The sequence below is a fragment of the Hyperolius riggenbachi genome, chromosome 9 (assembly GCF_040937935.1).
Source record: "Hyperolius riggenbachi isolate aHypRig1 chromosome 9, aHypRig1.pri, whole genome shotgun sequence".
Taxonomy (NCBI): domain Eukaryota; kingdom Metazoa; phylum Chordata; class Amphibia; order Anura; family Hyperoliidae; genus Hyperolius; species Hyperolius riggenbachi.
In genome coordinates, this window is record NC_090654.1 from 249601227 (window position 1) to 249618638 (window position 17412).

At 44.6% G+C, this 17412-nt stretch overlaps 1 protein-coding gene across 4 annotated transcripts in view; it reads left to right on the forward strand.

The window, feature by feature from the left end:
- The window catches only part of PPP2R5E (protein phosphatase 2 regulatory subunit B'epsilon), a 147647-nt gene that overhangs the window by 71512 nt on the left and 58723 nt on the right, over window positions 1-17412 (forward strand). For all 4 annotated transcript variants that reach the window (XM_068254269.1, XM_068254271.1, XM_068254270.1 and 1 more), the window contains exon 3: window positions 7705-7901. In XM_068254269.1, the coding sequence (XP_068110370.1) occupies window positions 7705-7901 (197 nt within the window). The remainder of the gene's footprint in view (window positions 1-7704; window positions 7902-17412) is intronic.

Consider the following 17412-nt stretch of genomic DNA (forward strand, 5'->3'; position numbering starts at 1 on the left):
ACCCCCCTACAGTATCCCTTTAAAATGTGAAACGCTAAGAAGGATTTTCTCTTTTTTTTTTTTTTTTTTTTTACTATAGAAAAATCACTAAAATCAAAACGTGGACAGTGCAATACAATACAATACAATACAATAACATTTCTATAGCGCTGTTCTCCCATAGGACTCAAAGCGCTTAGGCTCTCTCAGATTCAGTAATTAGTAGGATGAAGTATTCACACAACAAAAGTTATATTTCTGCAAATGCCAGACTGAACAGGTGGGTTTTCAGTCTGGATTTAAACACGTCCAGGGATGGGGCTGTCCTGATCTGTTGAGGTAAGGAGTTCCAAAACGTAGGGGCAGCATGACAGAAGGCTCTGGGACCAAAAGTTTCTAAGTGGACTCTGGGTATGACTAGATTATTAGAACCTGTGGATCTGAGAATGCGGGGATTGCTTCGCAGCTGTAACATATCTTTCATGTATCCAGGGCCTAGATTATTCAGGGATTTAAATGTCAGTAGGCCGATCTTGAATAGGACCCTCCATTCTATAGGTAGCCAGTGAAGGGAATGCAGGACTGGCGTTATGTGGCAGTGACGGGGTTGGTTGGTTAGTAGTCTGGCAGCAGTATTCTGTATCAGCTGTAGCCGGTACAAGGCCTTTTTTGGAAGGCCAGTGTAGAGAGCATTGCAGTAGTCCAGTCGGGATGTGATGAAGGCGTGGACTAAGGTTGGCAGATCTTCTGGGGGTATGAGGTGCTTGATTTTTGCAATGTTCTTCAGGTGAAAATAGGATGATTTCACCACAGCAGAGATTTGAGTTCTGAAGTTTAAATCCCCATCAATTAGAACTCCCAGGCTACGCACATGATCAGAGCTGCGTAGATCCGTGCCTCCTATTCCCAGTGGTGAAGACTGCAAGTTAAGTTGTTTTGTTATCATGCTCTGCCCTCCAATCAGAAGGACTTCAGTTTTGTCTGAATTTAGTTTCAGCCAGTTGTCATTCATCCATTGCTGTAGTTCACGTAAGCAGGCGTTTATAGTTAGAGTTGGGTCTGTCACACCAGGCTTGAAGGAAAGATATAGTTGGGTGTCGTCTGCATAGCAGTGGTATGTCAGGCCATGTTTTTGGATTAGTTTTCCCAACGGTAGCATGTAAATCGTGAAAAGCAGGGGAGAGAGGATTGAGCCCTGGGGCACCCCATACTTAAGTGTTACAGGGGTGGACAGGAAGGGCCCCATAGACACTTTGTGGGTTCTGCCACTCAAGAAGGATTGGAACCACTGAAGTACTATGCCATCAATGCCGCAGTATTCCTGTAGCCTGTTTATCAAGATGTCATGGTCAACTGTGTCAAAGGCTGCAGAAAGGTCTAGCAGTATGAGGATCGAGCACTCTCCTCTGTCTCTTGCCATGAGCAGGTGGTTGCATATTTGGATGAGGGCAGTTTCAGTGCTGTGGTGTTTCCTGAAGCCAGACTGGAATGGGTCATAACTGTTATGTAAGTAGAGCAAGTATTCATCTACTTCTACTGTATATTTACTTTTTTTCTGAGATAGTATGGTTGACAGCTCCTCTTTAAAGAGTAACTGTCAGGCTGCAGAAGCTAATTTAAACCTCTATTCTCCTGTGTTAAACAGTTTAGAAGGAAGCCAAAAAGGCATTAGTGAAGATAAAAATCTCTCTTACCTTTGATGTGTGCTTATCAGCAAAGCTGTTATAGACCCAAGAGGACGCAAGCCGCATACTATACTGCAAAGCATTCTGGGGCCCTCCCCTCGGCTGCTAATGAGACGTTACAGCAGCTTGTAATCAGTCCAGCGCGTAGCACTGATAAATCTCCGGGCAGAGTACACTGCAGGAGTCAGCTATTGTTCCTAGCCACATGGCTCATTAATATTCACTGCACACTGTGTTATTCAGTACGAGCTTTTCTGTGATCAGGAAGCAGGCAGGACATGACGACACATTTGACAGAAAAACATGGAACCTGCCATGAGCTGTCAGGAGCATCTATCTCTGCATATACTATATACAAATTCTGTGAAATCCAAACGTGGACAGTGAAATGCATATGTAATGTAAGTACAGCCAATCTTTAGCTACTGATATCCCTGGAGCTATTCAAATCCAGACTGAAAATCCACCTGTTTAGCCTGGCATTTCCAGATTTATAAAATTCTTCCTCTGTACCACGATGGTCGGAGCCATGCTTATGCGCTTTGAGTCCCACGGGAGAAAAGCGCTTTACAAATGTTATTTGTTGTTGTTGTTGATATATGTGTTTATTTTCTCTGAGACCCTATACCTAACGGCTCCTCTTTAAATCTGACCATGTGGTAGCACTCAGTGTGGGGGTGGCACTCAGGTGAGACAGTGGAGGAGACCAGGAGTAGGTGCAGCTGGAGCAGGTGCATGGGCATCGGGAGGGGACATTCACATTTGGGAGGACAGCTGCAGAGGTGGCACCAGGAGGCGACCCCTGAAAGATTTCATGCTGAACGGCCCTGCAGTGTACAGGCAGCCGACACACATCACTCCGATCAGAGCGCATGAAAAGACTTTTGTTTTATCATGCTGCAATATCACTAGCTGTATGGACAGTTTAACTCTGGTAGGGATTAGGCAGTGAGCTCCTCTGATAGACTATGAGCTCCTCTGAGTTATGAAATCAGTGTGTACTCTGTAAAGAACTGCAGCCAATATCCCACCCGAATAATATCCATCATAATGTTACCACTGATGTCTGACATTTGCAACTTAAAATGACCTGAACTCTGAACGTCCTCTCTGCTCTAAGAGATAAGCAACAGCATAATAACCTGTAAACAGAAATATTTATTTGTCACAGCGATATAAATCTCCACTGTGTCTACGGCCCAGTGCACACCAAACCCGCTAGCAGATCCGCAATACATTAGCGGTTTTGGGAGCTGATTTCAGAGCGATTCTAGGTATGTTTAGAGAGGTTTTCTAAACATACCTAGCGGTTTTGGGTGCGTTTTTTGTGTAGCAGATTACACATATTGTTACAGTAAAAGCTTTTACTGAACAGCTTCTGTAACAAAAACACCTGGCAAACCGCTCTGAAGTAGCGTTTTTCAGAGCGGTTTGCGTTTTTCTATACTTTACATTGAGGACGAAACGCTTCCGAAAACCGCAAACGCGCAGCAGGAGGCGCGTGTGCGGCTTGGCAAAAACCTCAAACCGCCGGTGTGCACCATTCCATTGCAATACATTAGCCAAGCGTTTTTATAGGCGGATGCGGCCGGCGGATCGCTCCAAAAACCGCTCGGTGTGCATTGGGCCTACTTCCTGCTTTCATGGAAGCAGGCATAGGGTTAACATCCTGTGTTTACAAATTAGCTGCTCTGCCAAGGCAACCAGCTGACACAGCTGAGAGATCAAATTACAACTTGTGATTAAAGGACCTCTGTGGGGTCCTCTCTCCTTTGAAAATCGGGGTGATGCCCACGGAACTAATGGGATTGTCTTAAGGGGATCCCAGTCACTTTTGCTGGGCTGCCCATCTCTGGTCACCCTTCCTGGGCTAAGTATCTCCTATACACGCTCTCTACTTCTCTATGCATTTTATCTATATATAGGCTGCTCCTAGGTTAATTGTTTGTTAGTTCATATGCAGTTTTTGATACAGGATTGTAAGTACTTTCTTTGCACTATAGCACCTTTATTCATGGTATATATCGATATTGTCATAATTTCACTATATGTATTTTTGAAAGGTACATGCTGATCATTTGTTATAGCACTTTACTGAACCCGGTTCATCCACCTGTGGGTTCCTATTGAAACCCATTTGGTTTGTTTATCTATATTGGTTTTCTATGTATATAACCTCTGCATTGGGTGCATTTATGATATGTTGATTGCTATATTTATCATATCTCTTTGCATGGGCATTATTGTTAGCAGCAAAGTGATTTAGGACGACAGGGTCTGTTTTGTTTTTATTTTGTGCTACCAAAGGTGTCATATATTCTATTTTTGTAATAGACGATTGTATACATATTTTTGAAACTAGATTTTGGAGTGGTACTGTTCTTTATGGGTCGTCTTTTCTGGCTCTTAACTCATGGTTTTGGGGCCCCAACACAAGGGCTGTGGAGTCGGGACAAAAATCATCCCACTCCAACTCCTCAGTTTATGAAACCTCCGACTTCAGGTACCCAAAATGGCTCAGACTCTTCGACTCCACATCCTTAATCTAATACTTACCAGGGCTGTGTATTTGGTACAAAAATCATCCAACTCCCGACTCAGACTCCTCAGTTTATGAAACCACCGACTCCAACTCCGACTTCAGGTACCCAAAATTGCTCCGACTCCTCAACTCCAACTCAACAGTCCTGCCTAGCACACTCAAATTGCAGGTCTTGTGGACATTTTCTCCTGGTTACAACTTGTGATTACAGGTAGTTACATATGAGTGGAAATTAGACAGGCTTAACTCCCTAAATACATACAGGGTGCATTTCTCTCTGTTTCCTTCTGTCCTGTGCAAGAGTTCAGGTCCACTTTAAATGCTAGCAGTGAATGGCAGAGCAAGGAAGGATCCTAGGCTGGACACTGTATGTAAAGTGCACTTTTAGGCCCAGTGCACACCGGGCGGTTTTTGGAGCGATCCGCCGGCCGCATCCGCCTGTAAAAACGCTTGGCCAATGTATTGCAATGGGATGGTGCACACCGGCGGTTTGAGGTTTTTGCCAAGCCGCAAACGCGCCTCATGCTGCAGCGGTTTTCGGAAGCGTTTCGTCCTCAATGTAAAGTATAGGAAAAACGAAAAACGCTACTTCAGAGCGGTTTGCAAGGCATTTTTGTTACAGAAGCTGTTCAGTAACAGCTTTTACTGTAACAATATGTGTAATCTGCTACACAAAAAACGCACCCAAAACCGCTAGGCATGTTTAGAAAACCTCTCTAAACATACGTAGAATCGCTCTGAAATCAGCTCCCAAAACCGCTAGCGTATTGCGGATCTGCTAGCGGTTTTGGTGTGCACTGGGCCTAAGTTTTGCTTTAAGTAGAGGGCCGAGATAAGCCGCGATTCTCTGCTGCCGTACACACACCAGTGCTGGTACTTTGTTCTCAGGCTCCTGGGCGATTGGGGGATTAGCAATTCCTCGACTCCTCTCGCCTGTATGTATAAGTAGGTTTAACGTGTCCGCTTTCTTCTTGCTCTGAGTGACTGGTTAAATACTGTCTTTATTCATCTCTTGACTGGGATTGATAGGCCTTCCGAGTTGCTAAGTAATTATTTGCAGCAACAAAGGAGCCGCAGTGTGCGAGCAATGATAATATTATTTATTAACAAGGTGTAGAAACTCGATCTGCCGGTCGGTCTCTGCTTCACTTGCATTACTAATCACTCAGACACAGCTCTGTAGAGGTCACTGGGTAAATAATTCAGGCAGCCCCGTGCAGTGAAGTGCATGCTCAGCAGGCAGCGTTTCATTGCCAGTCGGCGGGGAGTTTGGAATAAATTGCAGGGAAACAAATACCTTTTCAGCGCCGTTGATGTTCACTTTAATTTTTGGCAAGTGTACAGTGAGACAAAAACTGGAACCTGCGGGCTTCTAAGTGGCTCTATGAGAGCAGGGAAACTTGGCTTTCACAGGAACCTATAATAATTGCCTCTGCTTCTAAAGTGAACCTGAACTAAACCTTTTCATCTCATCCACTTGAAGGGCATGAAACTCCATATTAAGGGACCACTATCACAAAAAGTAGTAACATTTAAAATACATGTAAGCACATACTAATAAGAAGTATGTTTCTTCCAGAGTAAAATGAACTATAAATTACATGTCTCCTATGTTTCTGTCACTTACAGCGAGTAGTAGAAATCTGACGGGTTTTTGACTAGTCCATCTCCTCTTGGGGGAGACTGAGTATTTCATTTATTCCATACAAAAGCACTCTCTGGGAAACCTCTATACAAATGCTGGCTCGCTTAATTGATCAGAAAGAAGAATTTTGAGATGTATTAATGCCAGTCCGTGTTCTCCCCAGGCTCTTTTAGCCGGGTGCTCCACCCGGCTAGTTTTGGTGAGCACCCGGCTGTCATCGGCTCACCACCTCCTCTGCTGTAAGCAGAGAAGGGCCAGCCCTGCATTCTCTCATCTCGCTCTACCCGGCCACTTTTTCATGCCACCCGGGTGGAAAAATATTCTGGGAAGAATGCTGCTAGTAAATCTACACTATTCACAAAGGAGGGGGAGCAGGTGATCAAGTAATTTTGGATGCACAAGCAATTTATGACCACTATTTTCAGACATGGTCTGGTGTTGCAGCCTTATTAATGTTGACAGATAGGCATTAAATGCCATATGTACAGGTTGGGGAGCAGACGTGTCAATTTTGAAATTAATCTATACACTTAGGTAAAGAGCATTTATATTACAGGTAAAAGAAATGGCCTTTTTTAAGAGACACTGAAGTGAAAAAAAAGATATAACTGAAAATGAAAATATGAGAATATTTTCTTTGTTACTAATGTTCTGGTAATTACCCGTACTACACAACCAATTCATTATATCATATATTTTTTTCTACTTCAGTGTCTCTTTAAATATTTTTTTTTTACTACGTTTAGTTATTTAAAGTGGACCTGAACTCTTGCACAGGACAGAAGGAAAACCTAGAGAAATGCACCCTGTATGTATTTAGAGAGTTTAGCCTGTCTAATTCCCCCTCATCTGTGAGTAAGCACAAGTAGTAATTTGATCCCTTAGCTGATCTCATTTGTAAACACAGGATTTTAGCAATGTCTGCTTCCATGAAAGCAGGAAGTAGACAAACTGCAGATCTATTGCAGGATTTGGGTCAGCTGTAGCAAAGAAATGTTTTTATTTAAAGGTTATTATGCTGTTGCATATCTTTCAAAGCAGAGAGAAAGTCCTGAGTTCAGGTCCGCTTTAAAAATGGAGGTGTTTTTTTAAGTGGTCTATTTTTTCAAGCTGTGGTTTGTGTCTGTAGTCTTGTCTATGAAGGTCTCCAGCCACCACATGATTTCTTCAATTGTTTAGACTTGATTTTCTAAAAACATCAAGTCAAATGAAAGTCAGTTGAAAGGACCACTAGCATGTAAAATTTACACATAAAAGATGTCTGTACCAGACATGCACTATCCATTACTACGACTTTTTTCCTATGTCGCTAGTTTTCACTTGTTTTTGTGACCAATAACAGGAATTTAATGGCCACTTTGTGTTTTCAGCCTATGGTTATGCTTAAAGGACCACTATAGTGAAAAACTGTAAAATGCTTATATAAAATGTACTTTACTCCCAGAGTGAAATGCACTGTAACCTACCTTTTTCCTTTGTTGCTGTCACTTACAGTAGACAGTAAAACACTGACAGATCTGGAAGATTTTGGACTAGTCCATCTCCTCATTAGTCTCAGTATTACACTTATTCATTACAAAAGCACTTCCTGGAAAGGATGCTGGACAACTTCCCCACTCACTTGCACACTCGTCAGATTTTTCCTACCTACTGTAAATGACCGGGGCATAGGAAAAAATAGTAATTCATACTGCATTTTATTCTTAGAGAAATGTATATTTAAGTGTTTTTTTTTTTTTTTTTTTAATTTTTGGTGATAGTGGCCCTTTAAAGTAAACTATTAGAAATTGTTTTCCTTTGCTGCATTGTGAGTTTGCACTGATTTTTATTTTTTTTCCTGTTCTTTCTTCCAGACGTCCCCACCACAGAGCAGCCTGAACTGTTCCTCAAGAAACTCCAGCAGTGCTGTGTTATTTTTGATTTTATGGATACATTGTCCGATCTTAAAATGAAAGAATACAAGCGCTCTACCCTGAACGAGTTGGTGGACTACATCACAATAAGCAGAGGCTGCCTCACAGAACAGACTTACCCTGAAGTAGTAAGAATGGTAAGTTCCCACTGGAGGTCTGCATAGGGTGGACTCTCTTTGACAAGAATAATTGGGTTAAATAAACCTGTAGTGAGCGAGATTTGGAGGCATTCATTAAATTGTGGTTAAAGGATTTGTGGGTGAAAAAAAATCAGTTCTTGCATAATCGAAAGAAAGGAACGCTCATTCTTCTCTAATTCATAAAATGAACCCCCTCATACTAGATCAGGGGTGGGGAAACGTTTTGACTTAAAGAGACTCTGAAGCGAGAATAAATCTCGCTTCAGAGCTCATAAATAGCAGGGGCACGTGTGCCTACTGCAGTATAGGTAGCAGATGTACACTGAGTGTTAAATAGGTTACCCCCACCACCAACAAGATAGCCAGATGTGCCCCCAGTATAAGGTAGGTTGCCCCACCCAGTATTGATAGCCAGATGTACCACCAGTATAAGGTAGGTTGCCCCCACCCACCTATTATTGATAGCCAGAGGAGCCCCCAGTATAAGATAGGTTGAACCCCACCCAGTATTGATAGCCAGATGTGCCACCAGTATTAGGTAGGTTTCCGTCCAGTATAGATAGTCACACAAGCCTGCTGCAGGGAGAGGAGGATTCTGCTGATTAGCACGCCTCATAAAAATACTAAACAGTCCGCACAAGCATTGGACCCTGAACTGTTACCCCCACAGCGACAATATTTATGCGTGTTTATGTACAGTGGGATGCAAAAGTATTCGGCCCCCTTGAAGTTTTCCACATTTTGTCACATTATTGCCACAAACATGCATCAATTTTATTGGAATTCCACGTGAAAGAACAATACAAAGTGGTGTACATGTGAGAAGTGGATCGAAAAGCTCAGTCAGATTAGATGGACAGCGTTTGTGAACAGCAGTTTTCAGATCTTGCCACAGATTCTCGATTGGATTTAGATCTGGACTTTGAATGTTACCATTCTAACACATGGATATGTTTTGTTTTAAACCATTCCATTGTTGCCCTGGCTTTATGTTTAGGGTCGTTGTCCTGCTGGAAGGTGAACCTCCGCCCCAGTCTCAAGTCTTTTGCAGTCTCCAAGAGGTTTTCTTCCAAGTTTGCCCTGTATTTGGCTCTATCCATCTTCCCATCAACTCTGGCCAGCTTCCCTGTCCCTGCTGAAGAGATGCACCCCCGAGCATGATGCTGCCACCACCATATTTGACAGTGGGATTGGTGTGTTCAGATGTGCAGTGTTATTTTTCCGCCACACATAGTGTTTTGCATTTTGGCCAAAAAGTTCCATTTTGGTCTCATCTGACCAGAGCACCTTCTTCCTCATGGTTGCTGTGTCCCCTGTGTCCCCCACATGGCTTGTGGCAAACTGCAAACGGGACTTCTTATGCTTTCTGTTAACAATGCCTTTCTTCTTGCCAATCTTCCATAAAGGCCAACTTTGTACAGTGCATGACTAATAGTTGTCCTATGGACAGAGTCTCCCACCTGAGCTGTAGATCTCTGCAGCTCGTCCAGAGTCACCATGGGCCTCTTGACTGCATTTCTGATCAGCGCTCTCCTTGTTCGGCCTGTGAGTTTAGGTGGATGGCCTTGTCTTGGTAGGTTTACAGTTGTGCCATACGCCTTCCATTTCTGAATGATCGCTTGAACAGTGCTCTGTGGGATGTTTAAGGGTTTGGAAATCTTTTTCTAGCCTAAGCCTGCTTTAAATTTCTCAATAACTTGATCCCTGACCTGTCTGGTGTGTTCTTTGGACTTCACGGTGTTGTTGCTCCCAATATTCTCTTAGACAACCTCTCAAGCCCTCACAGAGCAGCTGTATTTGTACTGACATTAATTACACACAGGTGCACTCTATTTAGTCATTAACACTCATCAGGCAATGTCTATAGGCAACTGACTGCACTCAGTTTCCCCTCTCAACTGAAATTATGCTGGAAAGGGGTGGGGCTGGTTTGCACATGAGGCAGTATGGCCTTGTGCTACCAGATATTCCACTGAAACTGGTGACTACAGGAGCAGTGATCATACCTCTCTGCAACGAAGATAGAGTTGCTTGTCTACAATAAAAGAACAATAAAGTTTGGTCATTGTTGAACCAACATGACAGATCACTAGCAACGTCATCAGTGGAGTCTGGTGATATCTTTTCTATCTGCTACATATTTATACAAATGACCTTTTTGGCCAGTGGAAATATAGTTTGTGTCCCTAGCTTTATTCTCTAGTGTGAAGGTGTGGCTTCTGACTGATGGTGGGAGTGAGCAGTTAGCTGGGGGATACTGAGTAGGAAAACTGAACCTGTGCAATGGCGTGTCAGCTCTTTTCCATCTGTATTGCAAAAATAAACATAATTCATTGAAAACAATGTTGTTGTAATTGCATATAAATAAACTTCATCTCTGCTGGTGTTTACCCCTTTGGCAGCCAATTTATTTAGAAGCTCTGAGCCAATATATTTAGCACATTTATTTTTTTTACATTTCCTTTGCTTCTAATTAGTACTGCTGTAATGTGTATTTATGGCCACTTGTCACAAGGGGGCAGTGTGAGACAATAACAGGCTTTCTGCTTTCAGTTTTCATATTTTCTGCTAGTAGAGAGAGATCAAAACGTTCCAAGAATTTACAGCACGAGTTTTGCGACTGAGGCCAAAAGCAGTGCACTTATCTCAAACGAGATAACTCTATTGAAGCTGCTAAAGAATGCTGTGTGAGGGGTTACTGTGTTGATGATCTGTATTATGTTGTAAGTCGCTGATCCGGAACTAGTATGTGATCAGCTGTTGTGGCTCAAGGCTCACTCCACTTATTGCATGTTAGTTCCAAGTTTTTGACTGGTGAAACCAAAAAATTAGCATTACAGTTATTTAACTGGCTTCTTTTTTTCTTTTACGGGGGTGAAGGAATAAAATGGCAGCTTCCATACTTCACCACATTTTAAATTTCTTTAGAGGGACTCCGAGCACCTCTCATGGGCATGCCTTTAAAGAGACTCCGACCAGTACTGCAAAGTACCTAAAGGTGCATACCATTCTGTAGCTTGTGCTCTCCTCTTGCATTTGATGCCTGAATCGCCTGTTTTACACCAAATAGTTTTCGTTCGATTTCAATTTAAAAATCGCGGCTGCCATCTTGGCTATGTTATAAGTTCCAGGTCACCCCTGTCTTCTCTGTTAGAGAAGTGCATCACTGAATGAAGCAGGAAGAGGAAGTGACACACATGGCCATTGCAAGAGGCTCCTTCAGAGGGGTCATAGCACGACTTGGTTGTAAGTCGTCTGGCTTAAAGGGATGCCCATGAGAGGTGCTCGGAGTCCCTTTTTAAATCTGTAAACTAGAATGAGCTGCGAATTGAAGCAGAACTGAGACGCTGAGATAATGATGCTTATAAAGACAAACCGCATTCTGCGCCAGATCAAACGTAACCACAGTCCAGCCGCTTCCTCAATCAGCACACCCTACCATTCCAATATATGTTACGAAAACGGAGTACTTGGTCCAGAACCCTGTAAACAACACAGATACTTCAGTGAAAGTTATGAACATATCCATCATTCTTGCCATGAGTAAGGGGGCCTCTTGCCACATGCTGAGACCTCAGATTATAAAGGTCTATCTCCTGCATTGTCCAGACATCCTAAAACCGATTCATGGCACCATCTCTTGTTTGTGGGGGCGGGGCTCCCACTGTTCAAAATGAATGACATTGGGTGAAAGAATCCGCATATGGTGGTCTTTAGTACTGAGTGGAGTCGGGTTTATTGATCTTCACCGGCCTGCAGTGGTTGGTTGCCCCTTTGCAACCTCCCTTTGTGAGTACCCTCTGTTTATTTTTTTGCCTCTTCTATCATTTGTGACGTTCTGCCCCATTTGGGCTCCAGGTGTCTCTGTGTTTTTTCGTTCCAGGGTGACTGTTCACCCTCCACTTTGTCTGCAAAATGGATGTGATCTTGTTGTTAAAAGTTTTTAACCAGCCGGGCGGTATGGACGAGCTCAGCTCGTCCATCACTGCCGGAGGCTGCCGCTCAGGCCCTGCTGGGCCGATTTTCATCAAATAAAAAGCAGCACACGCAGCCGGCACTTTGCCAGCCGCGTGTGCTGCCTGATCGCCGCCGCTCTGCGGCGATCCGCCGCGAGCAGCGGCGAAAGAGGGTCCCCCCAGCCGCCTGAGCCCAGCGTAGCCGGAACAAAAAGTTCCGGCCAGCGCTAAGGGCTGGATCGGAGGCGGCTGACGTCAGGACGTCGGCTGACGTCCATGACGTCACTCCGCTCGTCGCTATGGCGACGATGTAAGCAAAACAAGGAAGGCCGCTCATTGCGGCCTTCCTTGTTTATTCTGGGCGCCGGAGGCGATCGGAAGAACGCCTCCGGAGCGCCCTCTAGTGGGCTTTCATGCAGCCAACTTTCAGTTGGCTGCATGAAATAGTTTTTTTTTTATTTAAAAAAAACCCTCCCGCAGCCGCCCTGGCGATCTTAATAGAACGCCAGGGTGGTTAAAAGTTGTTTGTTTTTATATGTTTGCTGTACATTTCAGAAGAACTGCGTTTGGATTTCTCTCTTTATAAATAGATCAGCTATCACTTAGGTAGTCATCCCTCTCCTAGGGCTCAAAATGAAAGCCAGCACTGTTTCCATCATAGAGAAAGCCTAGCAGATGATATACCGCCTAAGGCAGATTCAGCCTACTACGGACAATGCCGGTACAGTTTACTCGGCTATCATTGAAACGGTTATCAAATTTTTATTGGCTGTTTAGTTTGGCTCTTGCATAATAGAGGAGAAAGTGAGAGAGAAGCACATTGAGGTCAGTAGAAATGTATTATTGGCTGCAGCTTGCCCTCCCTAATACAGGCGCTATAACATCAGGTGCAAAGGGAGAGCCAACAAGTTTTCCTCTGAGCCCTCTCTCTCCCAAACCCTCTCTATTTTATGGCAATTTCCATCAAGAGCTGTGGACAGTCCTGGATAATGGTAACCTGTACACACCCCTTCAGTGCTAACAGAACCACTGAAAGTGCTGGCATACGGGAAACCTAGACACAGAACATTTATAATGCACTTTTCTCCTGGCGGACTCAAAGCACCAGAGCTGCAGCCACTAGGGTGCACTCTATAGGCAGCGGGAATGTTAGGGAATCTTGCCCAACGTCTCCTTAAAGTGGATCCGAGATGAACATTTAGTCATTGCATAATTGTGTTCCTTTCCTATTGTTTATAGGGCAATCCTCAAGCCAAATACTTTTTTGTTTTTGTTTTAATGCTCTAATTCCCTATAAACTAAACAAGCCACGCCCACAAGTTTTCAGAGAGCCAAGGCACTTTCAGACAGTAGCAAGGGCTCATGGGAGTTCAGTCTGGGCAGGAGGAGGGGGAGGTATTACTAGCCAGAGATTTCAGAGGCAGAGGGGAGGAGGAGCGGGGATTCGTTTTTTTTGCTCAAGCTGCAGATAAGCCTGCCTCTGTGTGATGTTAACAAACCGTATGGCTGCTGTCATTGTATCACAAGAAGAAATAATTGTATTTTATTAAAGTTTTTTGCAGCTAGAATTGCTGTGTAAACTTTAGATAAAATATATAGACAAGTTACTTGTTATCGTTATATAGTTTTTCATCTCGGATCCGCCTTAATGAATAGGTGCTGGCTTACTAAACAGGAAGAGCTGAGATTCAAACCCTGGTCTCTGTGTCAGAGGCAGCACCCTTAAAGGGGGACTTCAGCCTTAACAAACATACTGTTATAACATAAAGGTCCGTACACACGCCGGACTGGAGGCAACGTCGGGTCCGTCGTCACCTCCCGCTGGGTGGGCGTTCCAGCGACAGTCCGGCGTGTGTACAGTCTGTCTGCAGACTGATACGGCTGTTTCTGAGCGATCAGCCCGGCGGATCGCTCAGAAACATCCGTTTCAGTCCGCCGACAGACTGTACAGACGCCGGACTGTCGCTGGAACGCCCACCCAGCGGGAGGTGACGACGGACCCGTCGTGTGACGACGGACCTTATCATACATATAGTTGTTAATTAAAATAGATAGGTAATATAATCTCTTACCCACCCTGTTTTACAAGAACAAGCAAGTCTCTGTGATTTCATGGGGGCAGCCATTTTTTTGGTTGAAAGGAGGTGACAGGGAGCATGAGACACAGTTCCAACTGTCCTGTGTCCTAAAAACCCCTCCCAGCTGCACGCGCTAGGCTTCAAATCTCAAATTCAAAATGTAAAAAAAAAATTTGCACCAAAACAGCAAAAGGAGAACCACAACATCAAGAATCCCATCCTGCTATGCACAGCATCAGGAGAAAAATGCACAGGCAGTTTTCTTCTATGCAGCTAAAAATGAGGCTTGGGTAAGAAAAACAAAGTTCTTATGCTGTGAAACTGTTAAAGGGAAGGTCCAAGCAAAAAAAAAAAAATGAGATTCACTTACCTGGGGCTTCTACCAGCCCCATGCAGCCATCCTGTGCCCTCGTAGTCACTCACTGCTGCTCCAGTCCCCCGCTGGCAGCTTTCTGACCTCGGAGGTCAGGGCCAAATTGCGTACATTTTTACACATTCCCGCTAGTGCAGGAACATTAACACATATATTTTTACGCGTTAGTGGTGAAACGCGTAAATTTTTGTTCCTGCACTAGCTGGAATGCGTAAAAATGTATGCAATGTGGCCCTGACCTCCGAGGTCAGAAAGCTGCCAGAGGGGAACTGGAGCAGCAGTGAGTGACTACGAGGGCACAGGATGGCTACATGGGGCTGGTAGAAGCCCCAGGTAAGTGAATCTCATTTTTTTTTTTTTTGCTTGAACCTTCCCTTTAAAGAAACACCAAGCCTTTTCAGTGCTGCGGAGTAGATTTTTAGTCTGGAGGTTCATTTTAACCGGTAGGCCTGAAAGATAAATCGAATTTAAATCGAAATCGCGATCACCAAGATCACAATTTCAGAATCGTCAAAGTGGCGAATATCGCGATCACCTCATTTCCACATGGGGAAGTTTGAAGAAGCTCCTTCAAACTTCCCCAAAGTCATGCAGCCCGCAGCATTGGTCATACCTTCCCCACGAGTCCAACGCTGTCCGTCCTCTATCGCCCTTTGCCGGCTCCTGTGCTTGGCAAAACTCTGGGTTCCTGTATGTCACATGCAGGAAGTATGCCGTGCATTAGATCCTGCAGGAGGCAAAGTGGTTAGACGGGCATCACTGGACTCATTCTGGAAGCTATGTCCAGTACTGATGCAGCTTGGGGGACAGAGAGAGAGACGGGGGGGGGAGGGGGGGGGGGACGGGGGACAGAGAGAAACAGAGTAGGCACAGAGACACAAATAGGGAAAGAGAGAGACCCAGAGGAGGCATGAAGAGGCAAATGGGGCACAAGGAGAGACAGGGGGACAGAGTGGGAACAAAGCTTAATTTGAAGGAAATCATGAATCGCAATCGCATTTTCTGGCAGAAATCGTTCAATTCAATTTCTTCCTAAAATCGTACCGGTACACTATTTACTGTCCAAGTATGTATTTTCTGTAATGTTTGTGTTTGTTGAGCAACCACTTACCCAAATGCCTCCCAAGTATAAACTTGCCCAATAAAATCTGGTTTATAAGGGTAACCCACCCTTTATAAGCAAGTAGTCAAAGTTGAGTCAGTCATCAGATCTACATGCTTGTTCAGGGTCAGCTATTTGGAGAGTATTACAGGCAGCGGGGTAGCATTGGGTGGCACCACCGTGTAGTGAATACCACTGTCGCCTTGCAGCACTGAGTCCCTGGTTCCAGTCTGGACCAGGACCGTGTGTGGAGTTTGAATGTGCTCCCTGTGCTTTTTTGTGGGTTTCCTCCAGCTCTCTGGTTACCTCCAACATTTCAAAAACATACAGATACATTTACAGTCTCCTTCCCACCCAAGGCAATGGCCTTAGACTATGATGGATTTATGGCTGTGGTAGGGATCAGCTTGAGACCCACTGAGGGATATTTACAGACAAGACTATATATGTTGCTATATAAATACACAATAAATAACATTTCAAAGTATGGCACTGTCTTACAAAATGGTACAGTTATTAAAAAGGCCTCCATCAGCCTTCCCAGTGGCCCTCCTTGAGCCCCGATCACATCTAAAATCGCAAAACGCTTACGATTATCACTAGGGATTTGCGGGAATGATTTTTCCGCATTAAATGTGGAAAAAAAATCACTGGACGAAGTAGCGTTTTGGGAGCGATCGCGATTAGCGGTTCTATACATGCTAATTCCTTTAGAATTGCCGCCAAACGCTGCATGTAACGTATTTGCGGTTAATGCTAACCGCAAAAAACGCCCACGATCGCGGCAGTGAGAACGCTGCCATAGGATTACATTAGCGGTTTGCGGTGAGTAGGAATCGCACAATTCCTGCTCAAGTGTCAATGGGCCCTCATACCTGCCAGGAGGTCACTAGATGCCCTTAATCTCCTAACGACCACGTCACGCCGATATACGTGAACGCAGTGGCTCCCCCAGGACCGTGTAACGCCAATTGGCGTTAAGTCCTGGGGGCAGAGATGGAGGGGATCGTGCGTGCCGATGCGTGCACATTGAATGACAGAGCTCCGCTCCGTTATCGACGATCGCCGCTAGGAGACTGTTAGACGGGGTAACCACAGTCTATTTACATTGTACAACACTGCGATCTACGGCAGTGCTGTACTGGGGACAGCCCCTACAGAGGATCAGGAGCAATCAAGACTGATGCCTATGACCGCAAATCGCTGTTGTTGGCTGGTGGGGGGAGACAGGGTAGGGATTTAAATGATTTATAAAAATGCCCCAATTATGTATTTTGTGTACTTGTGTACACCATTGTCTGTATTATGTACCAATGTTCGTTTCTTACTTTGTACAGCGCTGCAGAATATGTTGGCTCTTTATGAATCAATTATAATAATTTACTGCATTCTACTTTGTCACTACAGTGCCTCTTTAAAGCGGAACTGTAAACTCCTTCAACAATAAACCGTTTCACTTACCTGGGGCTTCACCAAGCCCACAGCAGCCGCTCTGTTCCGCACCGGTCCTGCATATTCCTCTGTTCTGCTGCCACCAGCTCGTTTTAACTGCGCCTGGGCTACGCGAAGCTTTGTTCGCGTTCCAGCCCGCAATAGCGTCCTGCGCTGGCTTTGCGTAGCCCAGGGTGTGCAGGCACAGTTGCTGTTGACTTACAAGTTGACGGTAACAAAACGAGCTGGTGGCGGCAGAACAGAAGATCGAGCAGGATTGGCGCTGTACAGGACGGCTGCTGGGGGCTTGGAGAAGCCCCAGGTAAGTGAAACTGTTTTTGAAGGAGTTCACAGTTCCGCTTTAAATGCAGTGTGGTGATGCTATGGTCTTTCCCAGGTCCACACATTATCACTGGGAAGTACTCATGCCTCAAATAGGAACTTGCTGCAATATGAAGCATCTCTATTGATAAATTCTGTGTGTGCGGAGGCCTGTAACCATGTTTACATGCAGGCTAGTCATCATGCATAGGATGCAGGGCTTTTAAACCTGCTATTAACCTATCAA